The sequence below is a fragment of the Peromyscus leucopus genome, chromosome 4 (genome assembly GCF_004664715.2).
Source record: "Peromyscus leucopus breed LL Stock chromosome 4, UCI_PerLeu_2.1, whole genome shotgun sequence".
NCBI classification, from domain to species: domain Eukaryota; kingdom Metazoa; phylum Chordata; class Mammalia; order Rodentia; family Cricetidae; genus Peromyscus; species Peromyscus leucopus.
The window spans coordinates 120,255,933-120,283,591 of record NC_051066.1 but is presented as its reverse complement, the minus strand read 5'-3'; the positions used below and the strand labels follow the sequence as shown (position 1 = coordinate 120,283,591).

Sequence of the window (27,659 nt, the reverse complement as noted above, 5' to 3'; positions counted from 1 at the left end):
TTGCCATGGTCATAGTGTCTCTTCAATAGAAACCTTAACTAAGATACCACACAAATAGGAGGACCTGAATTTGGATCCCTTGCACCCACATCAAATGAAATCTGGTATGGTGGTATGTGTCTAGAGACAGGAGGATTCCTGATACTTGATGGCCAGCTAGTCTTGCCCAATTAGTGAGCTCCAAGTTCAGTGAGAGACCTTGTCTAAAAAAGGATAGCTGTGCCAACTTCTGGTGTCAATCAGCACTCCCCCCAACAGGTACACTAGTATATCACACACACACACACACACACACACACACACACACTCACACATACACACACACACACACACACACACACTCACACACTCACACATATACACACACAGACACACTCATGCACACAGACACTTAATACATAAATGATAATAAAATTAGAAACACTAGCAACAGCTGGAGCCTGGGTGTAGATGGTGATGGTATCATTTATCTGGGGTAGAGCAGCCAGGCCAGGGTGTTTACAGGAAGCAGGCACACCACTCCTTCAGGCAGGTGGAGCTCTGGCGGGCTTCGTACTCCGTGGCACCACAACAGCAGATCATCCACCTCTGGAATTCTGCCTCATTCTTGTGCATCAGAAGGAACTGTCCCAGCAGGATGTAGGCCTGCGAAGAGGGTCAGGAGGGAGGAAGACAGGGTTACCAGAATCCCACTCTGATGTGCCTGGCCTCTTCCTGCCATCAGTACTCAGCTGTCAATCAAAGGTTGGGGTGTGGGTCAGACGGGAAGAATCCCTTGTCAGGTCAACTCCTGACAAGCCCTGGGGAAAGGTGAGGTCAAGTTAATCACATGCTTCTCTTAGGCCTGGTCTAGGGACTGTCATCCTGCAGTGACAACTAGGCCTTTCCTTAAACTTGAAAAAATTCTCTGGGATCTTATAAAAGAGAAGTTTCTGACTCAGTATCTAAAACAAGGGCGGGATCCCAGAATCTCCATTTCTAATGGGCTCCCAGATGAGGTTGGGCCATGACAGTGTCTTGGGGGGATAGGGCGTAGGTGGTGAGCATACCTCTGAACTCCTTTTAGGCTGGTCATTTAATCTTTTCTCTGGTGGTGGTGGGGGGGTGGTGGTGGTGGTGATGTGTGTGTGTATGTGCACACGGTGGACTAAATCCAGGCCTTGCAATGTGCTAGGCAAGTACTCAACTACTGAGCTACTTCTGCCATCCGAGTAGTTCCTTCTTCAAAACACATCCAAAGCCGGAGCTAGAGTGTGACTCCTTAGCCCACTGCTTTCTCGACGGCCGGAATATAGGGCGCTTCAACCGCAGCGCTCCCTCCTAGCACGCTGGATGATTCTACACTGTGGGGACTGTCCTGTGGACTGCGGGACCTTTAACAGCATCTGCCACCCCCAGGTCCCAAGACAGAAGACATCATAAGGATTTCCAGATATTGCTGGAGAAATCTTTCTCGCTTGAGAACTGCAGGTGTGGCTGGTGGGGGAAGGGCACGGTAGCATGCATTTGGCCCGGCAAACTACCTGTGTGATCGTGGTATCTCAGCGGGAAAGGAGAGTCACAGAATCTGAGGCCCAGCACTGCTCTGCCCTGCCTGAGAGTGTGTCAAATGGGAAGGCAAGGGAAGACACATGCTGAGGAGAGTCATCCCCGAGGGAACAGCACAGGCGGCAAAATCATGCTTAACCTTGACCCTCTTTTTCAAGCCTCAGACTGGAGCTGTATCACTAGCCTCTCTCTCTCTTTTCTCTCTCTCTCTCTGAATGAGCTTTTCTGCTTCACAGACTGAGCGACAAGCTACCAATTTCCCTGTCTCTCCAGTCTGTGGACAGACAAGGCAGAGGCTCCAATTGTGCGAAAATAAATAATAAACAAATCTCCTCTAATAATTATATATAATCTCCTGGTCCTGTTTCTCTGGGAGCTCCTGATAATGTAATTCCCGAGAATGTCTGTGGATAAAAAAACACATGAGCAGAGTATAATGGCACAGATATATGAAAATGCCACCGCAGGAGCGGTTACTTGGAATGTTAACTCCAAAACTTAATTTAAAAAATTAGAGACTGGGGAAATGGCCAGTGAATAAGAACATTTTCTGTGCAAGCCTGAGGCCCCGAGTTCAAGTCCTGAATGCCCACATAAAAAGCTGGCTGTGGTCACACACGGACCTCGAACCCTAGCACTGTGGGGTCAGAGTTTGCTGGGGCTTGCTGGCCAGCTGCCTGGCTACAGATTCAGTGAAGACCCTCTTTCAAGAAAGTAAGACAGAGTAGAACAGGACAGCTGACGTCCTGCCCCAGCCTCTGCATGTACACCCATGTGCATGTAATACACACACACCCCAGAACAAAAAGGGAAATGTAAAACACATAGAAGGTATAGATATTAAGTGCACCCTGATTCCTGGTTCTACAGCAATTTTGTAGTCACGAGTTTTCTGCCTGCTTGCCCCCCACAGCTCTCACATCTTCACCAGACTGTTATTACCAAGGAGCAAGACAGTAGAGCCCTGGATGAGATAGCTACTACACAGCAGAGGCTAGATTTCAGGTCGCACTATCTACCCATCGCTGGGGCCTGGTTTAAAGGCTCTCTCTCTAGCTAGGAATGAAGGAGATTCAGCTTCCATCCATACCTTCAAGTTCCAAGTCCTTCCTAGGAAAACCTGCCGTTGGCTCTGTGTTGACTTTCCATTACATAAAACAAAGCAAATTTCATCTTAATCAAAGGGGCTATATAAATGTGTGTGTGTGTGTTGTGTGTGTGTGTGTGTGTGCATGAAATCGAATAAAAGCTGAATCCTAGTCACAAAAGGTGCTCGAACATTAGAGTTTGTAGGTTTTATTTTACTTTTTTGCAGTGGAGCTGGGATAAACCCAGGGCTTTGCACACACTCGACAAGTACTCTACCACTGAGCTCCCTGCTGCCCTTCAGGGCTTAATTTTAGATATTGCTCAGTTGTTGAAAAGAGAAAGGAGCCATGGACTTGCAGTGATTTTAAGGCACAACTTTATTTAAAAAAAAAAAATACAAAACCAAACCCAGTGTCTTAGCACAATCTCCTTTTTTATCAGCGTCCTCCTATTTTTGCTGAGATGGTTTTAAATCGTGATGTCGCAGCCCTGGAGCTCACTAAGTGGTCACCGAGGCCTGTGCTGCGGTTGTAGAAGTGCCTGGGTGGTACAACAGGGTATACACGGAGCTCCCCAGGAGAAGAACTGTCAGTGAGATTTGTAACAACACGCTGCAGGGCTTAGGGATTTAGTCAGTAGTAGAATTCTTCCCTCGAAGGCACAAGGTCCTCAGCACCAGGAGGAAAAAAAAAATTGACAAATAGCAAGTGATACTTTTGAGCCCTTTGGCGGGTCACCCGATGCTGGAGACCCCGACACGTATTAAATCAATCCGTTTGATTCTCATGGGTGTTCTGCCCACCCATTCTTTAGATGGTGTCCCTTGTTGAGAGGTTGAGACTCCCTCCTCTGCCCACCCTCTTCTTCCATATTCCAGCCATCTGTAGTCCAGTCTGGAGACGAAGGCATCCTCTGCCTGTTTCTGAGGCTGGCCACGGCTTCAGCTGGTGTGGTAATCAGAGCCTCTGTAGCCTGCAGCGCTCAGCGGCCAGGAAGCCCAGGAATGTGTGGCAGGCGGGACCCAGGCAAGCTTTCCAGGAACGTGGCAGGGAGAAGGGTCTCTGAGCCAAGTTGCAATCTGAGACTCCATCCTTCTGGGCTTTCCCTGGAGTCCCACGCTGGCACCTTCCAGAGAGCCCAGAGATGGAGTGCCTTCTTGCTTTATCCTTGAGGGTGTCACAAGAGTCTAGGACTCTGGTCTTGACCAACCAATGCCTTTTTGGTTCCCCTACTACCTCTAGAAAATGAACCCCTGACCAGAAACCCTGAGGCAAGGAGGGTGGTACAGAAACACAGACCCCCAGGCAGGACTTTCTACTTTCTGTCACCCTGGCCAGTGGCCATGCCACAGCCTGGGACATACATTTCTTCCTGCAGTGACAGATGGCGGCTCAAGGGCGGACTTGCTCTCAACTCCAAGTCCACCCAGGGAAACTCTGCCGGGGTCTTCCCCCAAGTTGTGTGAACTGGTCTCTTACGGCTAGAGTCCTTGTTAAACTGCAGCGATTTGAATCTGCCCAGAGGCTGATCCCTGTAGCTGCCTGGGACCCTGCACACAGAACGTTTGTCCGTAGACTCCTTTTAATGCTATGCTGTCTTGATACATTTACACTTGAGTTCTGCCCAAGGACTGGGAAGTGATAAGCCTTGATACATTTAAAAAGATCTCATCTTGTCATTCTGCATTGGGCTCTGCAAAACCAGGTAGCTGGCCCTAGTCTGCCCTCATTAAAATGCTGACCCTTCGTCATGGCACCTGGCCTTGTCAGACTGAGATGAGCTGTCGTGGCTTCTCTTATTATCAAGCTTCTAGCACATTCCCTTGCCCTTGATCAACAGTTCCCAAGCCCCCATACAGAGTGTACCTCCCATTGTTGCAAGACACTGCTGTCTGTGATTGTGTACTCTTCTGGTTTCCTTTCAACAAACATGCACGCTTTGGTCTTCAGTAGACGTATCCAGGGGTGCCCTTGCAACCCAGTGTTTCTGAGTCACTCCAAGCTTAAAGCACTGAGTCTTCAGTGTGAGCGCTCAATCCATCCAGGTTCTGGCCCTCTTGCCTCTTCTCTGTGCTCCTCAGACGTGTTCATATTATTACATTATTCATTTATTTTTACAAATTCAACTTCCACTGGATCCCTTGTATTTTATCTCACCACACTACACAGAGTAGCCTCCAAGCTTAAGTAACTGGTTCCTCGCAAGGTTCATATGTCAGGGTTAGGGTCCAATGCCAGCAGAGGACAGGAGAAACTGGATTCCTCAGCAGTTCAGCCTTTAAACCTGGGGACATGAGGAAGGCAACAACTGGCAGTCCTGGGGCCTCCTGGTCCTGAGCTCAGCCTTCTGGCCTCTCTTCACATTACAACAGAGGGACTTTGGGATGAGACTGGCCGCCGCCGCCAGGGTCCCCCTTCAAGGACCCCGGGTTGGAAGAGGGTGGGTCCACAGATGCTCATGCTTGCAGTCTGACTTTATGTGTGTGAGGCAGTGGGTAGGGAGACAGAGCTCCAGCCTGGCTGTGGCAGCTCTGACACCATGTGCATGATGGATTTTTCCGCTCACATTATCCCTTCCCACCCAGCAGCTCTCCCGCCACTGTTAAATCTTGACCACTGCTGTCCAGGAGAAACAGTAAATGAGCCAGCCACATAGGTAATTTTAATCTTCTAGAGGCCACAGAAGGAATAAGGGGGAAGGAAAAAGACGAAATCCATTCTGACGATAGACTTTATTTTCTTCCATATTTTCAAAATATTATTTCAGTATGTAATCGATAAAAAAAATGTTATGAGATGTTTCACATTCTTTTTTAGGGGAAGGCTTTAGCATCAAAGAGCATGTTTGATGTTTTTAGCCCATCTCCATGCAGACAAGGGTTTAGCAGACATAGAGCCAGTGGCTACCATTTTGCATTTAGGTCCTCAGGCAAGAGTTGATTGCCCCAGTGAACTGCAAGTGCTGAGTAACTAGCCAGACCTGTCACATGTTTTGGCCTCTGAGCCCCTGAAGAGGTTCAGGTGAGTCAATAGTTAATGTTTCCTTCTTTAAAAAATATCTTGTGTGTGAGAGAAAGGAGGAAGAGAGAGCAAGCAAGTGTAGAGGGCATGTGCATGGGCACTTATGTGCTACAGCAGCACACATATGTAGAGGTCAAAGGGCAACCTCAGGTGTCAATCATTGCCTTCCAGTTTGAGACAGTCTTGTTTGCCACTATGTGAGACAGAAGCCTCTTGTTTCTGCCTCCCAACTTGCTGTGTGCATATATGACAGACATATGCTACCACATCACGCTTTGCATGAGTTCAGGGGATCATGCTCAGGCATGGCAAATAATTTACCCCTTCAGCCATCTCCCCGGCCCATGTTTTCTTTTTGAAGCCGGGCTTCGCTGTGTTGTCCAGGCTGGTCTGGAATTTATAGGCTGAAATAACTCTCTTGTCTCAATCTCCCGGGTCACTGAGCCTACAGGCATACACTCCTGTACCCTGTGAATAATCAATAGTTTTAAAGATCATGGTTTAACCATGAGGGGTAGACCAGTAGTCTGCCTGCTGTAGTCAAGGCTCTGGGGGTAGAGGAGGAGACACACGTCCCGTTTCTTCATGCCAGCCATCTGCTGAAGCGAAGGAAGCTCAGCACAGGGGCAGGGGAGAAGGTGCTAGAAGGTCTGGTGAGTGTTAGGGAAGATGTCTGCTCAATTCAGGCCACACCCCTAGAGAGGCGATAGATGTGTGGGGGCATCCTTGCTGGCTAATTAATGATTTCTTGTTCCCTGTGCATTCAGCAGCCTGGTGGCTCTGGAGAGAGCTGGTGCCCTAGTACAGAGCCCAGGCAAGCAGGTGTGAGGGCAGCCCATGGAGCTGCATCCCGCTAGCCATTTAGCAAGGGCACAAAAGGAGCTGAGAGAGCCACTGCCCCTGGGAAAATGCCAAGAATGTTTTGCAAACAAGTGTGACCCCTGAGGCAATATTTGTTCAGGGCAAAGACGAGAACTCAGCCTGGGGAGAGAAGAGGAAGAAAATGATGGCCACACTTCAACAGAGGCTGGTAAAGACAGAGGTTGGAATGAGGCCCTGAAAGACCTCCTCCCTGTAGGTCCCCCATGGGCAGAAAATGAGTACCCCTTGGGCTGCATTTTCATTGACTAGCCCCGAGATTCCTGCCTTATGGAACCTTCTTAGATCGGATCTGTCATTCTGGCCGTGCCCACAGATCCATCAGCATCCTGATGCATTTGTTCACCTTGTAGGTGACACACCTGAGCATCCTCCTGGGTACTCTTATGGGCTCAGTCAGGGTCTGATGGGTCCCAGGTGCTGATGTAGAATATAACTATCAAATCTTTTTTTTTTTTTTTTTTTATAACTGCCAAATCTTAATCTAAGTCCCTTCCTGTTGGATATAAGTGCATGAATCTTGTGTTGTTTATGACAGTACAACCTGTGGCCATTCTCATTCCCACTGGGGATCTCACAGAGCCAACTCCCAAAGCCTCTGCACTGCATTTTTATTTTACTGGACTTTATTACTTTGTGTTGTGTTATATCTTAATGTGGTATTGGATGAGGACCCCAGATCCTCTCAGGTGCTGGGCAAGCACTACCACTGGGTCACACTGGTCATGCCTCCATTTGCACTGACCTTTAAAGGTTGAGAAACTCAAATCAAAGGACAACAATTACCAGCCCCCATCAGTGTCAGGAGTCAGTAGCTCTGGGAATGCTCAGGGCCCTGAGCGGAATGCTGGATACCGTGCTGGCCAGTTGGTCATAAGCATAAAGAGAGTTCTTGTCCATGTACTAAGACACCCCTAGGAATTCCCTAAAGTCCTGTGTATGCCAGAGTCAGGAACCTGAAACATGTCTATTTATTCACTCATTCTGTTATCTCTACCACATCTGTCTCTCTACTTATAGTCCTTACTTAGAGCAGAGTTCAGCAGGAGAAGGCAAGACTATACCACAAAACAAAGCGAAAGTTGGCAGGGAAAGAGGATGTTGTTTCACAGGGAACGACTGCAGAGTTGGGGCTGCTCTTTGTCTTGGGTAATGGCTACCTGACCATGCATTTGTAGAAAGTCATAGAACTGCTGTGTGTAGTGGCATATGTCTGTAACATACAGGACAATCAGGTAGAAGAAGCGCAAGTTTGAAGCTAGCCTAGGCTACACAATGGTGAGCAAGCCAGCCTGAATCCCCAAACCCTATCTCAAAAGAATAAACAGACAAAAGTCATAGTTCTAAGTGATTTAAAAGGGATAAAATCATTGCACACAATTATACATCGATAAGAATATTTTTTAAATGTTGAGCATAAAGGAACAACCCAATTACGGAAACATGGTAGATAATAGAACAATGGGCACCTTTGGGGATGGGATGTGCTCTGCTTGGGAGGAGGTATTGGAGGCCATCTGGAAGGAAGTTGGGAGGTATCCAGTCCCTGGACCTAGGTGGTAGGTACATGGGTATATCTATCTATGTAAAAAATGTACTGGGCCCTACACTTCACACTGTGTGTACTATACACAGTAGAGGAATGTGTTGCTTAATCTTCATTGTCAACATGTCTGGATTTGGAATCCCCTAGGAGACACACCTCTAAGCTTATCTGTAAAGTTGCTTTAAAAAAGAATGAACTGAATGCAGGACTATCCACCCTGAACATGAGTTGCATCACCCTATGGATGGAGGGTAAAGGAGGAAGCCAGATGAGCATGGGCATTCTCCTTCCTCTGCTTCCTGGTGACATTGCAGACCATGCCTTCCCTACCATAAGGATTGTATGACTTTGAACTATGAGACAAAACAAGCTTTCCTTTCTGTTAGGTATTTGGTCACAACCAGGAGAAAAATAACTATTGTAAAAAAAATAATAATAATAAAAGGAAAAGAATGATCACCTCTTTAAAGAAAAAGCTATGTAATTTAAAAATTCTCCCTTAGTCAGAATGGCCTCCTTCATTCAGCTGCTTGGGAATGGTCCTCCCCATTTATCAGAGAAGAAAGCATCAAGTCCCCTCAGCCATGTAGCTCACTCTGACAGTACCACGAAGTGGATATTCACTTGGCTGAGTAAGGGCGGTGAGATTCACAACACATAATAACAGGTACAGTGCAGCATGCCAGTCAGAAACCATGGGCCCAGATGTTAAGAGTTGGGTACAAAACAAGTATAATGTCAGTCACATATACACATGCAACAGTTCTGGGCCTTTAAATGTTTTTGTTATATTAGTGGAGGATAACTTGGTCATTAATGGCATTGCCCTTGGAAGGGAACAATATAGCTCTCATAGGACCTTGATTAGTTCTTAAGAGAGCAATTTGTATAAAAGGGGCATGAATGGGGCCTTGGGGATATAGCTTATGGCGGAGGACATGCTTAGCAAATGCTAAATTCAATACAAAGCACCAAAACAAAGGAATAAACAGAGCAGAATGGTCCTTTTGCACCCTCTGGCTTTCTATTTCACCCTATGATCTCCTTACACCAGCTCCTGCCCATGATACCATGCTGTGATGTGGCTGGGAGGGTCCTCACCAGAGGCCAAACACATAATGCCACCCAATATCAGACTTTTAACCTCCAAAACTATGAGCTAAGTAGAAATCCTTTCTTTATAAAGTCCCCAGAGTCAAGTATTTTGTTATAGCAATGGAAAGTAGACTAATTCATTCCAATCCCAATGGCTATCCCTGAGGCCATTCTCAGGCTAGGAACGAATCTTAGAATAACTCTTACCTCCTCACCTAGGTGGAGCTCCCAGACTGCTGGCTCTCAACATGCCATTGTCATGCTGGTGCCCGGACAGAGACAGGCAAGAAGACCCTGCCCTGGAAGTGGGGAGTGCACCCATGTCATCCATCCTGACAGCTCTGTCCCAGGTTTCTGTAGCAGGCCTGGCTCTGTCAAGTCCTGGGTGTTTGAGTACTGAGCTGACCCTGTCAGCCTTGGCTGCTCTGCACAGAAGCAATTCTATTTGCCATCATCTACAAGCCTTGGAGACTCCTAAGCACATGAGGTCAGTGGCGTGAAGTCCGTGGCATCCTGCCAAGAGGCAGCTTTTTTCTCTGATGGCCACTCACTGAGGCACACGGCAGGGGCTGCCATCTGGCTAGAGGAAGGCAGCTTAGAAAGAAGAGTTAGGGAAGAAAAAACAATGTACCTTGTTGAAACCTTTGGTGACCAAATTGATGGCAAGCTCCCGACTGACTCCGTCCACCCAGGCCACATCCTTCTCCCCAATGGGTTCAGAGAGGAAGGCTCTCAGCCTAGGAGACATGTGGTCCATCTGCTGCAACAGATACGGAAGGAGAAAGGGTTAGATGTCTGATTGCTCATACTACAGTGGACATTGGGGAGGTCCCTCTGTCTAAGTGACGGAGGGCAACAGATGGCAGGCTGGAGCCTATCATTCCACATTTCCTGGGGACTTTGAAATGCCAGGTGTGCTGTCCTGTGCTGGAGGCCTTTACACTTCCCTTCCTACCTGGATGGAGGAGAAGTGTGCTGATGGCTGTGGATGAGTTAGATCAGTGCAACTCCATGACAAGTGAAGTGAAGGCGAGCTAAACGCTAAGAACTCTAAGCTCCTTTCCATCTCTTTCACCCAACACACTCACAGAAACAATTGTTAGGCTGGTAAGAGGACTCTGGGTAAAGGCACTGGCCACCAGCCTGATGACCTGAGTTTAATCTTCTAAACCAGTGTGTAGTGGTTAAGTTTTAAAGATCAACTTGCCACAATTAGGAGTCACCTGGGAAGAGAGTCTGGATGAGGGATTGCCTAGATCAGGCTAGCCCATGGGCATGTATGTCTAGAGGGGAATGTATCGTTCATTGACGTAGGAGGACCTGGCCCACTGTGGGTGGCTCTGTTCCCTAGGCAAAGGCTGCTGACTGGTGTAAAACAGAAGGAAGCTAGCTGAGCAGGCAGGTAGCTTGAGTGCTGTCTTTTCTCTCTGCTCTGCTCTTGACTGTGGGCGAGGTGTGACTAGCTGCTGAGTTCCTTCCTTGACATCCCCTCATGATGGCAACCTGGAATTGTAAGCTGAAATAAATCTTTTCCTCCCCAGGTTGCTTTTTGTCCATGATTTGCCACAGTAACAGAAATGAAGTAGTCTTCCGACTTCCTTATGCCTACCGTAGCACATGTACCCACCACCACACCAATGATACATGTAAAGAAAAATGTAAAGAAAATGTCATAAGGTAACACATTTTTTTTTAAAGAACTGCTTTCGTTGGCTAACTAACCTGTCCTCTCTCTTAGCCACCTGATTTTTTTTGTCAGCCTTGTGTTTTAGCTTTTATCAAACTCTGTGATGGTTGGCAGATAAGGCATCATAAAGAGCCAAAGTCCAGGCTGAGGTTGGATGTGGTACAATCGAGGCAATCCCACTTCTTTATCAAGACTGCTGTCACAGCCCTTATCCTGAGCCCCTCCTGTGAGATGTCCACACAGGGGCTGGGAGTGGCACTCAGCGGTAAGACACTTGCCTGGTGGCCATGAGGCCCTGGGAGAGATCTCCAAACTAAAGCAAACATTCGAAACCACCCACCAGCAAACAAACAAAAAAACAACTCCTCATGCTCTGGACTCTGTCACAGTTTGAAATGTCCCCCCACCAGCTCATATTTTGAACGAATGGTCCCCAGCTTGGGGTACTATTTTGAAGGCCGTGGAGCCGTTAGGAGGAAGGGCTTTGGCTGAAGAAACTAGGTCACAAGGGGTGGGGGCCTTTGAAGGTCAGACCCTCCACTGCTTCGGGCGTGTGTTCTCAGCTTTTCAGTCTGCTACAATGTGAGGAGTCCTTGCCAGGCACTCCCACTACCAAGAGCGGCTCCCATCATGCTTTTCCGGCCTCAATGGACTGAAGTGTTTCTGAAACTGTGTCAGATATTGTTACACTCGCTCAAGAAGAGGAGAGTTACCTATGCCCCTGACTTCCTTCCCACCCAGCTTTATTCGACCCCAGCCATCAGCCAATTGAACGGGATCACCTGTATTCAGGTCAGCCCCGTCCCTGTCCTTGCCTATGTGTCCATCTTCTCCGATAACACCCCACGGACACCAGTTCTGGACACCTTCTAATCTAGTCAGATTAACACACATGATAGAACACCTTGCCTGGCATTCACAACACCCTGGGTTAAACCCTCAAAGCTAGGGAATTTGGGGAATATGCATTGCCTCCTATCACGGCTCTGTCAGCACAAGGTCTAATGTCTCAGCACAGCCAGTTTTCCAGTTGAGCAAAGATCACCACCTTCCTTGCTGCGCTGGGATGAACATCTCTTCTCAACCGATCCCACATTTGAGGCTTGTTCATTGCAGAATCCTTTTCTCGATGTCAATTTCTGTTTCAGTTTGTGATGTGAGGGGGGAAAAACCAGTTTTAAATGGCTCATACACGCTATCAAAAAGTCTAAAAGTGGTCAGACATGTTTGGATCAACATAGCTCTCTTGACTCAGCCTTTGTTCATCAGCTCAAGTCTTAGCTTAAATTCTCCTCAGAGATAAGCTGGTTGCACTAGAGCCCACCATGACTTTTGCAAGCAGGACCCCCTTCCAAAAAGAAAACAGAGTTATTTTTCCCTACAAAGCCTTAACAAATGGTTTCTGTAGTCCATATTGTCATACCCGAGGCCCTATAATAGAAGTTCTGGCCTGACGTGCATGTACTTCCTCTAGGATTGCGAAGCTCTTGAGCTGCCTGGGTCTGGGGTGCTGGGTCAAAACCTGGGATGTTTACCATGTTGCTAGGGATGATTACCCAGCATCAGAACAGGGCAAGAGAACATCTACCACAGAAATCCTCAGTAGATCATGAGGACCCAAGGGCTGCTGTTGCCTCCTCATGGCCTTCTCTCCCCACCGCAGCCTGGTGCTTAGGGTACCTTGACTGACACATGGTAGACTCTTGACAACATAAACGTGTGATCAGATACATCCAGCCTCTCCATTCCCGTCTCCACCCTCCTGACCTTTGTGCCAAGCAGTTCTCCTCTTGTAAGCCTCCTTGTCCTCCGGTTCGTTTTGGAACACCTTAAAGTTGAAAGCAAACTCTACAAGAAAAGATGGATCCGGAAGGCTCTAATTTTAGAGGGCTCTGTGTGTCAGTAGACCCTAGGAAGGAGAGAAGACAGGAGAGGCTGTGGAGGGTCATCTCACACTGCTACTCAGATCTGTAGACGCCTGAACCCTAACCATGACGCGGAGGGCTTCAACCTCTTTTTATCTGTGTGTTGTTTCCTAATACAAAAGACTGCTTAGGGCCAGCATTAGCAGATGAACTCCTCAGCACCCTTGGATCTACAAGCTAATGGTTGGAATTAGTGGTCTGCTCCGGCGCAGGCCAGGCTCAGGATTTCTGAATGAGGAATAGCTTGGAAGTCCCATGGGCCATGCTAACTTTGCTGAGGGAAAATTCCACCTACTATCCACCTTAGCCATCTGGTAAGATAAACCTCCCCCACCATACCTAACAACAAATGGAAACTACAACAATGTTATCAGTGTGCCAGCCCCATCAAAGACCCGAACAATTTCTGTGTTTGTTTTTCCCACAGCTGAACCCACTCAGCGCCTTGAAATACCTCCAAACACCTCTAAGGAGATGGCAGGAGCGTGTCTCCTCTCTAGGCCCACAGCAGGGATGGCAGTGAAAGGTCTTGGTGTTCTTTAGGGTAACTTCAGTGGATCTTGCTCAGGTGAATTGGCTCCACAGAAGTAATTCTTTTTTGTGTGCTTGTTTGTTTTAAATGCCAGTGTAAAGCAGAGGTTTTATTTTATTTTATCAATTATTTATTTATTTAATGTGCATTGGTGTTTTGCCATGGGTGTCAGATTGTCTGGAGCTGGAATTAAAGAGAGTTGTGAGCTGCCATGTGGGAGCTGGGAATTGAACCTGGGTCCTCTGGAAGAGCGGTCAGTGCTCTATAACCACTTGAGCCATCGCTCCAGCCCCCCACAGGAGTAATTCTTTTTTTTTTTTTTTTTTTTTTTGGCGACTCTGGTGGGACTTGAACCCGCAAAGGAGTAATTCTTGATTGTCAAAATGGGAGGCCAGTGGGTAGGGGGACACTACTGGCATCTAATGGGCGAGTCCACAAACACTAGAAAACTTGCTCAGGACAGTCCCCACAATCTAGAATTATCTGGGATAGTGGTGAAAGCACAGACAGATGAAGAACCAATGGTAGGTGAGAGGAAGGCAGGCTGGGGTAGACTCGGGAGATGGGGTACTGGAAGAGAGAGGAGCTGTTTGGAAAGAGGAGACTCCAGTGGCTAGGGGGTTCTTTCAGAGATTTTAGGGTACCCCAGTCAATTCTCATATGGGTACTTTCCCTTTATAAGCATGAACCTGGCCTTTAGGGGAGGAGAGAGGGAGAGAGGGAGAGAGGGAGAGAGGAGAGAGGAGAGAGAGAGAGCGCCCAGGTTCAAGTGTTACTCTACAGACCACCACACACATTTTACTTGAAGATGTAGATGAGAGTTGTTACTGGTTTGGACAAGTACTTGATTCTCCTATTACATAATGTAAAAGAGTCTGAAGGAACTACAGAAAACGAGGTGGGACCACGCTAAAAGGGCTAGAATTCTGCTACAAAGTATCTACTAGAAGCTGTAAGGACTAGAGCTGCTGTAGGAAAGGCAGCTCAACTGTTTAGAACTGGGAGAACAGTTCTAAGCCATTCCTCCCTATTACTTTAATGACCTTTATATTATTACCAGGGGACAATAAATACTGTGAGATGGTTCTGTTATTACTAATAATGATAATTGTTTGGTCCTAAGCCACTACACACGATTTGATTGGGAATGTAATCAACCCAATCACTATGAAAGTGGTTGTTTGGAAATTCCTCAAAAAATAAAAACAGAATTACCACATGACCCAAATATATCTACCACTCCTGGACAGAGACCTGAGGGAATCTAAGTCAGCAGGCCACAGAGACACCTGCTCACCCATGCTTACTCTAGCGCTATTCACAACAGCCAGGATACGGAACCAGCTTAGATGCTTACCAACAGATGAATACATAAAAAATGAGGTCTGTATACACAATGGGGTTTTGTTCAGTCATTACGTCATTTGCTGTGGGAAAATAGACACAACTGGGGATCATCCTGTTAAACAAAAAACCCAGATGCAGACAAATATTGCATGCATTCTCTCATGTGCAGTGTCAGATTGAAAAAAAAAGTAGAGGGGGGACTATGTGAGAAAAAGAAGGGAACAGGAGGAGGGGGAGGAGGTGTCAGGGAGAATGTGATCAAAGTATGTTATATACATGTGTGAAAATGTCATAATGAAACACTGCTTTGTACATATTTTAAAAACGCATTGCTTTTAAAAAGGAAGTCTTCGGCCCTAAATGTCAATAGTGATGAGGTTAGAGACCCCAGGCTATAAATAATAGAAAATATGGATTCAAACACTCTTAGACAGTAGATCCACTCCCAATCTCACATAACCAAAAAAGCTTCTGATGACAGAGATTTGGGATTTTGTCAATTGGTGTCTTAATAGTCTCATCAGGACCAGGTTTTCTGTCCTCTGGGTTCAAGATGCTGACAGAATTTTCTCTGATCCCTTCTGCCCAAAGGAAGGTGGCTCCATTTCTCCTTGAGTGTTCCTAAAGGGACATCACCTTCTCTTAGTTTCAAGACCTAGAATCAGACAATATGGCCACCTCCCTCCCCACCATGCCATTGGCCTAGAAAGAGATCATCACAGGGTGATGAGCTCAGTCTCCCTGAAGCTCAGCCAACGGCAGCTTCCTGATAGGAAGGGCAGAAGAGAAGAGCAGATGTTGAGAGTCAAACATCATCTTCTAATAGTCCAGCACAGACAGGCTTCTTTCAAAGTCTGCGCAGGGACAACCTGGAGCCTTGTTGAAAACACCACAGGCATGGGATGGACCTTGGGGTCTGTGTTTGCAACAGGCTCCACAAGGGACTAGGATTGCTGGTCTACAGGTCACACATTGAGCAAATCACCACATAATGTTACACATTCCTTTTATGCTATGTATTACATAAAACTGCTGTCTTGGCCTGATGAGATGGTTCAAAGGGGGTAAAGGCAGTTGCCACAAAGCCTGATGACCTGAGTTCTTTCTACATGGGAAGAGGAAAGAACTGACTCTCATAAATTATCCTCTGGCCTCCACATGTGTTTTCGTGACATGTATGCCCCAATCCCAATGAATGTAATAAAAAGTGTTTTTAAAATTGTCATTTAACCCTCTTTACATGTGTAGTTCAGAAGTGGTGAGTGTTTCCACGTTGATGTGCAACCCATCTCTGAACCTCTTCATTCTACAAACAGAGCCTCCATATCCATGAACAAAGACTCCCCCATCCTCCCTTGCCTACACCCTGGCCTTCAATTGTTTGCTTTCCATTCCTATGATCTAGACACCGTATATACATGGAATCTCACAGCATCCTTTTGTGAAGTTTTACTCAGCATAATGTCTTCAGGGTTCACCTATACCTGTGGCTTGTACTAGAGGGGCCATCATTTTTAAGGATGGAAAATATTTGACCTCTGTGAGGATTGCTGGCATGAACATGAGAACGTAAGTGTGCCTATGAAGTCCTGAATCTAGCTCTTTGGGGTACAGATCCAGAAGCAGAAACGCTGTATTACATAGTGACCCAATTTCATTTTTTTTTTTTTTTTTTTTTTTTGGTTTTTCGAGACAGGGTTTCTCTGTGTAGCTTTGTGCCTTTCCTAGAACTTGCTTTGGAGACCAGGCTGGCCTTGAACTCACAAGATCCACCTGCCTCTGCCTCCCGAGTGCTGGGATTAAAGGCGCGCGCTTTTGCATTAAACTTGACCGCACATTATACTCATGTGAAGATTTTTACAAATGACTTCTGTTTGATTTCCCTGCTAGGGAAGACCCTCCGATTACAGGTGTTCTCTCAGTGGCTGCATTCTGAACCACAAAGGACTGCTCGGGGAGGACACACTGGCAAGGAATGACCTCAGTCAATTCTGGTTTGAGACACTCAGCCAGTCCCCTGCTTAAATAATAAAGGAGTCAGTGGGATTTAATCACAATTCCCAAAGGAACTACCTCCCCTCGCAAACTCCATACTATTTAAAGGTCATTTTCAAAGGCTACATAATAGATTTTAAAGAAGAGACCATCACAAGCACACACCCTGATAAGTAGAGTGAGATGAGGAGACTTCAGGAATGCCATGGAAATGCTTATCTGGGGTTTGGGCTGCAAGCTCCAGTTGGGACATTCTAGCAGGTGTGTCCACTCCTTGGCCCACAGGGCCACATGTACTGAGGACAGCTATCAGTGTGGCTCAGGACCAAATTGCAGAATTACTGAAAGCAATATGAGCTATTCTTTTGTAATTTTTTTTTTCGGGGGACGGGGGGGGGGGGGAGGTGAAGGACTCATTGTATGGTTTTGAGCATGAACTTTGTGACAACATGTATCACAAGGTCAAAAGGTTGGACCTGATGTAATAGGAATTCAAGATGGAACATCTCCCAGGAACTAGAAACAAAGTTTATATTCTCTGAGAATTGTATCAGATGACACAGAACTGTCACCCATTAGAACACAATTATTGTTTTCTTAAAATGTGAATTGGCGAAGAACAGTATTTCAAAGTACTTTATATAACCTATGATTTTAAGTGCATCTAATTACATTATGAAACCAAGCAGTATATATAAAACCATCTTGTCTACGTCCCTAAAAGTTTATATATCCAAATGGCTAAAAAATCATCCTCAAGAGGACTTACTTTTCAAAAGAGTGAGAGATTATTTTATTTTCATGTTTATTATTAGGCCCCCATGGTATTACCTAAATCGGGGACTGAGATATTAAATTTTAAACTTCCTCTTTGGCCTTGTGAGAGGGCAAGAGGAAGAGTTACAAGAAATATTATGGGGTTGTGGGTCCTGAAAGCATTAGGGATGCTAGAAGTTAGCTCAGTGGCAGTGGCAGAGTGTTTGACCAGTATGCAGGTAGTCCTGGGTTCAAGTCCCCTGTAGTGACCAAAAAAGAAAGAATATTACTATAAATATTTTGTCCTATTAAATACTGTGGAGGGCTGGAGAGTTGGCTCAGTGGTTTAGAGTACTTGTTGGTCTTCCAGAGGACCTGGGCTCAATTCCTAGCACCCACACGGCAGCTGACAACTATCTGTAACTCTAATCTCAGGAGATCTGGTGCCCTCTTCTGACCTCCACAAGCACCAGGCATGAATATGGTGCATGTACATACAAGCAAAACACTCATACACATGAAATAAACATATCTAAATTTTTTTTTTTTTAATGCTGTGCATTGTCGAGGCTGGGCCATCAACACTCCATCATGAGAGGGGAATGCATAAGATCCTGCCCTCCCTGAGGAGCCGCAGACAAGTTCATGGTTGCTGCGGGGAGGGGAGGTCATATTCCTCAGAGGTATAGCCACTAGTATGTTGCTCTTACTGAAGTAAACAGTTCCCCCATCTTGCTCATGCAAGCAATGCCAATAAAATGCAGTGTGGGGGAAATAAGAAGAAATGCCAGGGGATTTGTGAGGAAGAATAATGGCTTGGGTGGGAGGGAGCAGAGCAGTGGGGAATTAAACAGTCTTACTGGGAGAATATGATCAAAATACTTTGTATATATGCTTTAAACTGTGAAGGAATAATGCAGAAATACCACAGAGTATACAAAGTATTTCTTTTTTTTTTTTTTTTTTTTTTTTTTTTGGCTTTTTCGAGACAGGGTTTCTCTGTGTAGCTTTGCACCTTTCCTGGAACTCGCTTTGGAGACCAGGCTGGCCTCGAACTCACAGAGATCCACCTGCCTCTGCCTCCCGAGTGCTGGGATTAAAGGCGTGTGCCACCACCGCCCGGCTACAAAGTATTTCTTATGGAGTTTAATGCCAAGAAAAAGTGTACCTTTCTAAGTAGGTGTATTCCATCCATGTTTATGACAAAAAGAATTTGCAAGTGCTCTGTTTCCTTTTTCATATAGGCCACTAGGAATTGGAGATCAGCCTGGTGACTGGGTACTGAAGGTAGCCCCGGTTAGCACCCCTCAACCCCTCACCCTAGTGTTCTATTTGCATTTTTTTTTTTTTTGGTTCAATGACTTCATTTTCCATCCTCCTTCTTGTAATTTAAAATTTCAAATCCACAAATCCACCTATTCAGAGCACTCATGCTCACCTCTCCCTCTTCCCTTTTCCTTTTCCCTCCTCTTCTGTTTCTTGAGACTTTCCATACTAAACAGCCTGGGCTGACATCAGACTCTCCATCCTCCAGCCTGGGCTGACATCAAACTCTCCATCCTCCAGCCTGGGCTGACATCAGACTCTCCATCCTCCAGCCTTAGTCTCTGAGTGCTGGGGTCACAGCTATGCATTGCCATGCCCAGCTACATCTTTACTGAATGCAGTGTTACTATACCGCGGGTCTCAAAGATTCAGGGCCTGATAGCTCAAGCCTGTCCATCCCAGCTACTCTGAAGACTGAGGCAGGGGATAAAAAATTCGAGGCCCACAGAGCAGCTTAATAAGGTTTTTTTATCTCAAAATAAAAAGGAGCTGGGAATGTAAGTCATAGAGTTCTTGCCTGCCTAGCTTACATGAGGCTCTGAGTTTACTCTCCAGAGAAGAGGGAGGGAGGAAGGGAGGAGGGAGGGGGGAGGAGGGGGAGGGAGAGAGAGAAAGAAAGAGAGAGAGAGCTCGAAGATGTGAAGAATACGAAACCCTCCTAGGCAAGCATATTAGGGACAACCAATATCCAGCCTATATGCACAGAACAGTGCAGGGCTTCTAGCCCCCAAGAAGAAGAGCATGGGAATGAGAGCCACAGATTGCCCCTTGCACGGGTTTGCAGTGCGACAACAACAGGTAGATTGTACTGATGCAGGTGACCTGGACGGGGTGGACACACTCCCACATCCACTGTGCCGGTCACTGCTGCTCTCCGGAGCTCTATGTCCTTCTCACCACTCCTCAGTCTATGTCCTCTTCCTTCAAGTGGCGGGTCTCTCATGAAGGAAGGATAAAAAGGGTGGTGTTTTGTTTCCTTTTGTCGCTGTGACAAAACACTCTGACCTAGAGTCACTTGGGGAAGGAAAGGGCTCCTTCGGCTGCCACTCCCAGGTCACACAGTGCACCATTGAAAGAAGTCAGAGCAGAAACTTAAGCAAGAACTCGAAAAAGAAACCACAGAGGGATGCTGCTTTCTGGCTTGTCGGCTGCCAGCTTTCTTAGGCAGCCCAGGACCATCTTGCCCAGGAAAGTGGTTCCTCACACAGCTGGCTGGGACCTGTTAGTCAATTAAAAGCAAGTCAATTAAAAATAACAATAGCCGGGCGGTGGTGGTGCACGCCTTTAATCCCAGCACACGGGAGGCAGAGCCAGGCAGATCTCTGTGAGTTCGACGCCAGCCTGGGCTACCAAGTGAGCTCCAGGAAAGGCACAAAGCTACGCAGAGAAACCCTGTCTCGAAAAAACCAAATAATAATAATAATGATAATAATAATAATAATAATAATAGTCAATTAAAAATAAGCAAGACAATTCCACACAGACATGCCCTCAGACCAACCTGATAAAGCCAGAAACTCCTTTTAAGTGATCCTAGGTTGTGCCAGTGAGCACAGGCTATGTACTGTTTCCTTGACGCTGGGGTCGGGGTCTGACTCTGAGGTGTTCAAAGTTGCAGGAGCCACGGCAAGGCTGCCCTCATACAACGGAAGGGAGCATCACGCTCACGGCCTTGGAGAGCTTCCAAAGGGCTGCGTTTTGTACAGTCAGCTCAGGAAGCATCTCCAAGGTACACACAGCTCACCTCAGTGTCCCGAGGCTGGCTACTCAGGTCCCTCTCTCTGTGGGGTTTGCTTGGCTGGAGGATGTGAGCTTGCCAGCCACTAGTGGAGGCCCCACATGACAAGGAAAGCAGCCCTGAGAGGAGGAAAAGGACAGACCCCCTAGTACTGACTGGCGTGCTGGGTTTAGCCAGGCCTGAAGGTGTCTACCCTTGGACTTCTCAATTATCTTAGGGAAAATCCAAGTGCCACCCACTTTATTTTAGTGGGGATGGCATTAGTTATAACAAAGGACCCTAAATAGTAGACCTTCGAAGTTCACTTACTAGCTCACTCATTCAATAGAGACCTGGGATGGGCATCACCAAGCCTTGGGAGCAGAGAAAGTCATTGTCAAAAACAAAGGTCATTTTTCCTGTCCTTACCCTTAGTTCCCAGTCCACAATGGAAAGCAAAATCTTTTATTTCCTCTGCTATTTTCTGGCTTGCATGTGATTCTTCTACTATAGATCTTTCTCTTGACCAGTCTGCATGTGATGACCAAGTGAACTCAATGATCCCCAGGGGTTCAGTGAGCATCATCCATACCCAAGAACTTGAATCTTTGAAAGACAAGGCCTCCAGCAGAGGCTTCTCCACAGGCCCACAGTAGGACACAGTGATCTAGGGGTAAGGATGACGTCACCAAGGCCAAGGAAGGGCTCCCATCCTTGGGGAACTGGAAAGGGAACATGAGTGAGGGTCATGAACTTCAAACTCTGCTGTAAGGTATCTGTGTCTGAAGGAGGACATGAGTGAGGTTCATGAACTTCGGACTCTGCTGTAAGGTATCTGTGTCTGAAGGTGACTGCTAACTCCTGCTGGAGTGGCCTGGCTGAAGAGAGGAGTCCTGAGTTTGGTTCAAGCTCTGCCCATAGCCAGTTCACTAAGTGTGAGCCAATCATCTGTGCTTCATCAAACCAGAATGCTAGGCGTATTGGAACTCTGCACGCTGGATCCTTGCCACGGTATGCCTCTCTGTTCATTTACAGTCTTCAGATGGCACAAAGCTCAAACAGGCTCTGTCCTACCAGTTCTAAGTCCAAATAGCTCTGAAAACCAGAGTGGTTTTTTTTTTTCTCCTTTTTTTTAATTTTTTTTTCATTTTTTGGCAAGGAGTATATACTTAGGAGCCAAACCTGGCTTGAATGGACATGAGGCTATTTATAGTCCTTATTATCCCATTTGGTGTGAGTATTTATACATTTCATCATGAGAATATTAATGGGTTTGTTTACAGGGTGCTAGGCCAGACTCCACTGGGAATGTCTGGGAGACACAGAATAGTCACCATATTATATTGCCTTCCTAATATTAAAAATGTCTGAACTCTTTAAAACTTCTACCCACCTCTCCAATGTTGAATAAGGTTCAACGAATCTCCACCAAGGCCAGTGTGTAGCCCAGACAACTGCCAAGGTTCTCAGGACACATTAATGGTCCCCAAAGCTTGTCCACACCCCATCTCATCCCATGACTAGAAGTCTCTCAGCACTTTCAGAACATCAGGTTGTACAGTTATGTACTAGATCAGCTCACTTTAGTCAACAGTGGACATTATGTATGAACAGGACCCAGGTGTAGGAGTACAATGCAGCTGAAACTCCCTGTGGCCTAGAGATGTCATAGTCGTCCTATCACTGGGCACAATGTTTGCAGCATAAACCAACACACTGATGACTGTGTAGCACATGACTCAGGTGGTAAAGAGTATGCCATGCGTGCTCAAAGACTGGGTTTGGATGCCCAGCACCTGTGTGAAGAGGTCAGGTGTGGCGACACATAATTACGACGCCATCACTGGGAAGGCTGGAACAAGAAGTTCACTGGGTCCTCACTGGCCACCCACGATAGCCAATCAGTAAGCTCCAGGTTCAGGGAGAGACCTGTGTGGCAGATGTTTTTCTTACTACTGTGATAAAATACTTGAAAAGAAACTACCTTAGAAAAGAAGGGTTAGTTTTGGCTCACGGTTCAAGAGTGAAGTCTACCATGGTGACAGGCGCTTAAGGCAGCTGGTCACACTGTACCAGTGGGCAAGAAGCAGAGAGTGATGAATGTCCCCTGCTTGGTGGGCTCCCTTGTTCCTTCCTATTCAGTCTGAGATTCCAGCCCATGGAGTCATGTTACCCATATTTAGGGTGGGTCTCCTACCTCAGTTAGCCCAGTGTAGAAAAATCTCTTGTGGATATACCCAGAGGTTTGTTTCCCCGGTGATTATAAATCTCATCAAGTTGGCAGTGTAGATTAATCATCACATTCTGCCTCAAAATTAAAGTGGAGAGCCAGAAAGATGGCTCAGCAGGTAAAGACCTGATGGCATGAGCTTGGCGATCTGGATTTGATTCCCAGAACCACATAAAGATAGAATGAGAGGATCAGCCCCAAAAGCTGCCCTCTGACCTCTACATGCATGCCATTTCTCTCTCTCTCTCTCTCACACACACACACACACACACACACACACACACACACACACACACACACATATGCATGCCCTACTCATACACACCCAAAGCTCAGCATGTACAATTAATTATCACTTATGTGTAGTGCACAGGACTTGATAACGACAATAAGCCCCTGTTACTAGCCTTTGTATTTATGATATTGTACTTTTTATCATTATTTTTGCTTACAAAAATTTAGTGTGAAAAAGTATGCCATGTACTACAGCTTGGGTGTGATTTGAGTGTCTCCCCAGGGACTGTAAGGACTGCTAGCTCCCTTCTCAGGAGGTGGCCTAATGGGTCACTGGCATATGCCCTCAGAAACTAGTTCTGACAGGACTTCTTGGTAGTTCTCTGGGAGTCTTGCTCTAAAAGTGTGAGTTTGGCTTCACCCAGATCTTTCTTCTTGGATTATCTGATGATATTCCTTCCTGTGCCCTCCATTGTGTGCCATGCACAGGGGCACCACACTAAACCAAGGGCACTGTGATTTTTGGACTTTTCAGTTTCCAAATCTGTGAGCTTCTTTTCTTTTCTTTTTTTTTTTGTGGGGAGGGGGATCCCGAGACAGGGTTTCTCCATGTAGTTTTGGTGCCTGTCCTGGATCTCGCTCTGTAGACCAGGCTGGCCTTGAACTCACAGAGATCCGCCTGGTTCTGCCTTCCGAGTGCTGGGATTAAAGGCTGTACCACTGTTACCTGGCTGTGAACTTCACAAAACCCCTTCTTCTACCAACTTAGCTGCCTCAGGCATTTTGTGGCAGTAATTCAAAGGTTCACAGCTAACCTGAAAGTCTTACACAGCCATTCTCTGGATGGCGTAGGAGGCCATGTCATGTGACTGACGAGACCTCTTAGGTGTGTCTAAGTATGCTCTCTGATGTTCACGCAGCCATGGACTCACCTCTTTCTCGGCACACCTCCCTAGCCTTAAGCAACCCATGTCTGTTACTTTTCAGCTTCTGTAAAATCCTGCCTAGGCTACAGTCCCTTTATTCTAGCTGTGACTGGTCCCAGTCATATTTTTCCTTCCTGAAAATATTCTCTTCCTTCTGGGGCCCCGTGCTCTACAAAGATTGATTGATAGATAGATAGATAGATAGATAGATAGATAGATGGATGGATGGATGGATGGATGGATGGATGGATGGATAGATAGGTAGATAGGATAGATAGAGAGATAGATAGATAGGAGCAGATTTCCTGAAGGCCGTGTGGAGAACAGATGAGGGTGGAGATGCATTCAGCACAGAGCGCCCGTCTAACGTCCAGTGTCATAAACTGTGGATTGTGACCCCATGTGAGATCACATCACTTGACGTAGTGGTCGTGCAAAATGTGGCAAGGAGCCCAAATCAAGCGTACCGCCAACCCGAGGTGCTCCTGCCAGTGTGCACTTCTGTTGCATCCCATGGTTCCTTGCAGCCGTGGATCTAAATACTCAGCACACACGGTGTGAGTGCACATGCCGACAACATGTGACACCAGCAAACACTGCCTGAAACAACATGGCTCAGGCTCGGGACTCCTGTGAGCTGTGAATTCCAGTCTCCCTACTGTGTGCATGAAAACGTTGCTGCTCTGGTGTTTAATTGTGGAAACAAAGGCTTAATTTGTTCCTAGTCCTTCCTCAGCATGTAAGCACTACATTAATACGTACTTGGATTGTACTGTAAGAGGATACTTTTTACTTCAATTTTTTTTTTTATATTTTTAAATTTAATTTTAAAATTTTTAGTTTTGAGCTGGGTAGTGGTGGCACATGGCTTTAATCTCAGCACTTGGAAGGCAGAGAGGCAGGTGGATCTCTGTGAATTCAAGGCCAGCCTGGTCTACACAGCTAGTTCCAGGACGGTCAGGGCTACACAGAGAAACCCTGTCTTAGAAATTTTGTTTTGTTTTGTTTTGTTTTTGAGAATTTCATACACATGAGTATAATATTTACGTAACTTCTGTGCTTCTTGTATGTAGTACTAACTGTGTTTAGAGCTGTCCACTTGGGAATGGATAACCTATCAGGGGCTTGTCCTTAGAGAAAGCAGATTCTTCGTCTCTTAGCAGCCAGTGATTGCTTAGAAGTAGCTCTTCATGTAGGAACTGGCCCTTGTAAGGTTTCCTCCATCCGCATTGGTATACCGCCTGGCGTTGTTAACACACGGCCTGGTTTGGGTGACTGTAGTATTGAGATGTCAAGGATGCAGCCTCCCTGTCATACATAGAAGACTGTCTCCAGCATGTGCCCTGGTCCTCTGGCTCTTACAAACTTCCTTCCCCCTTGTCCTCCATCTCCCCTGATTTTCAGGTGTAGGTCATTGGTGTGGTAGTTGTGAATCTCTGTATTAGTCTCCATTGGTTCCATAAAGAAGCTTCTTTGGTGAGGGATGAGAGCTGCACTTATCTGGGTAGAAGGGTAAGCAGAACACAGCTGGAAATTACGTTAGTTTAGGAAAATGGCAGAGCAGATTTTCCTCAGGGGCCTACGGCCTCCCTAGCTATGGGTAGTTGGCTGGGTTCACAGTGGTAGGCATGAATTCCCTCCTACTGAGAGAGCTTCAAGTCCAACTGGGCAACTGTTGGTTACCCCAGGATAGAAGTGCCACTGTTGCCCTGTTGGGGTGATTGTGCCCGGCTGGTCATTGTTGTGGTTCACAGGCTTACAGCTTTTCTCTCTTGGCAGCTTACACAGCACCTTCTGATACTATGAGAGCCAGTCCTTACGGAGGAGACCACCAGGTCAGTTCCAACCGGATTTCTCCAAGACCTGTGTCCATAGTGTGTAATAGCTTCAGGAATAGGATCTCACTTTCAAGTTCTGGAAGGTAGCCAAAGGTGATGGCAATAGTCTATACTGTTCGGAAGGGGTTATTGTTCCACCCTGGCCAATAGTTCCTGCTGGCACTGGGGTTTTTGGTAGGTAGTCTGTGGTTCTTGGGGGAAGCATTACCATCCCATATGATGCAACTCTGTATAGGAATATTTTAAGAATTGCTGTTTGAGTTGCTGAATTAACGTTCATACACATAAAACATTGGTCAATAAATTGTAGCTTGGGATTAGGACAGAATTTCCAACAATTTCTGAAATGGTCCTAAGCATACTTCTGCCATTTTATACTACATATTTATGTGAAGTGGTTGTCTTAGACTTGGTAATTATAATTAATATATAAAATCAAAATATGGGTCAACTTCGAAAAATGTTGATGTTCTACATCCTGCAGAGTCAAATCCAATTAAGACTCGATTCATTCTTTCTTTCGCCTTGGGGTGTGTGTGTGTACATGAATGTGATTTGTATGCATGCATGTGTATACATCTATGTGTTTGCGTGAGTATCTCTGTGAACATACCACAGCACACATACGGAGGTCAGAGGAAAATCTGTAATGCCAATTCTCACTTTCCCCCTCTAGACAGGGTCTCTTGTTTTATCAGACCCCCCAACCTATTTTGCTACAAGAGTGATAGCATCATACATGCCAGTACACATGCATGTTACTGTGAGCAGCTTTTACTTGGTTTTTGGGATCTGTACTCAGGGCCTCAGGCTTGCTGGAAAAGGTCTTTCCCACTAAACCACCTCTTCAGCTAAGACTTAATATAAAAATAAATGAGCACACCCAGCTTATTTGTATGCAAATTTGCTTTTTGTCTTTAATTGTAAAATTATATGGCTACAAAAGAATTGTTTTGAGATGAATTTATGATTCATTTTCGGCAAATGTTTGGTTTGCATACTTATTTTACATACTTACATATGTGCAGTCACATAAAAATTTCTTAAGCAGAAAGGGGTCAGGAGTGGAATGAGTTTAAGCCCTCCCTAGCATGCACAGGACCCTGGGTTTCATTCCCTGATGGCAAAACAAACCAGCAACAGTATTACTCCACTGTCTGTCACACAGCATCTACATTTGTACAAATGCACACTTTAATTCATTGTTCAATTTTTTTTTTGCTGCAATTTAATTCTACTGTCTCAATGCTTGCCTACTCCGGAAATATCATAAGTTGGTGGGAACAGGAAGGCTGAGGAGGAGATGCCAGCCTGCCGTCCAGGGAGCAGCATGTAAAGGCAACAGGTAAAGCCACAGAACACGTGGTGACATATAGATTAACAGAAATGGGCTGAGTTTAAATGTAAGAGTTAGTTAGTGGTAGGCCTGAGCTAATGGCTGAGCAGTTTAATTAATATGAGCTTCTGAGTGATTATTTTATAAGTGGTTGCGGGGTCTGTGGGGCTGGGCAGGACTAGAGAAAACTTCAGCTACAATAAATAGAATCATACAGTATTTGATTTTTTGTGTTTATTTCATTTAGTATAGTGTCATTAATGTTCATCCATGCTATCATATATGACAAAGATTTCTTTCCTTTTTGAGTCTGACTACTATTTCTCTATATGGATACACAATAGTACAACAGCCCCTTGGTTCAAGGCATCCTCCACCTCCATGATGATGCAACCTACAGATACTCAAGTCTCCTCGATTCCTGGCTGTAGGATTTGCTTATGACCAATGTACAGTTTCCTGTATGCTTAGTTTAAGTAACCTCTAAGTAACTTATGGTACCTAAGAAAAAGGAATGCCATGTAATTGGTGTAGTGCAATATTGTTTAAGGAGCAATGACAGCAAAAATGTCCATATATGTTTAGTACACATGCAGTTTTTCTAAGGACGATTTCCTGATTTGAGGTTGACTG

The 27,659-nt window shown here is 46.0% G+C and overlaps 1 protein-coding gene across 3 annotated transcripts in view; it reads right to left on the bottom strand.

The window, feature by feature from the left end:
- Positions 1-445: 445 nt before the first annotated feature.
- The window catches only part of Banf2 (BANF family member 2), a 39,874-nt gene continuing 12,660 nt past the window's right edge, over positions 446-27,659 (bottom strand). The window contains exons 2-4 of one of the 3 annotated variants that reach the window (XM_028893277.2): positions 12,632-12,773; positions 9,809-9,937; positions 446-645 (exon numbers count right to left, since the gene is read on the bottom strand). In XM_028893277.2, the coding sequence (XP_028749110.1) occupies positions 499-645; positions 9,809-9,934 (273 nt within the window). In that variant the 5' untranslated portion in view covers positions 9,935-9,937; positions 12,632-12,773 and the 3' untranslated portion in view covers positions 446-498. The remainder of the gene's footprint in view (positions 646-9,808; positions 9,938-12,631; positions 12,774-27,659) is intronic. The other 2 variants (XM_037205263.1, XM_028893278.2) reach the window with 2 other exon arrangements.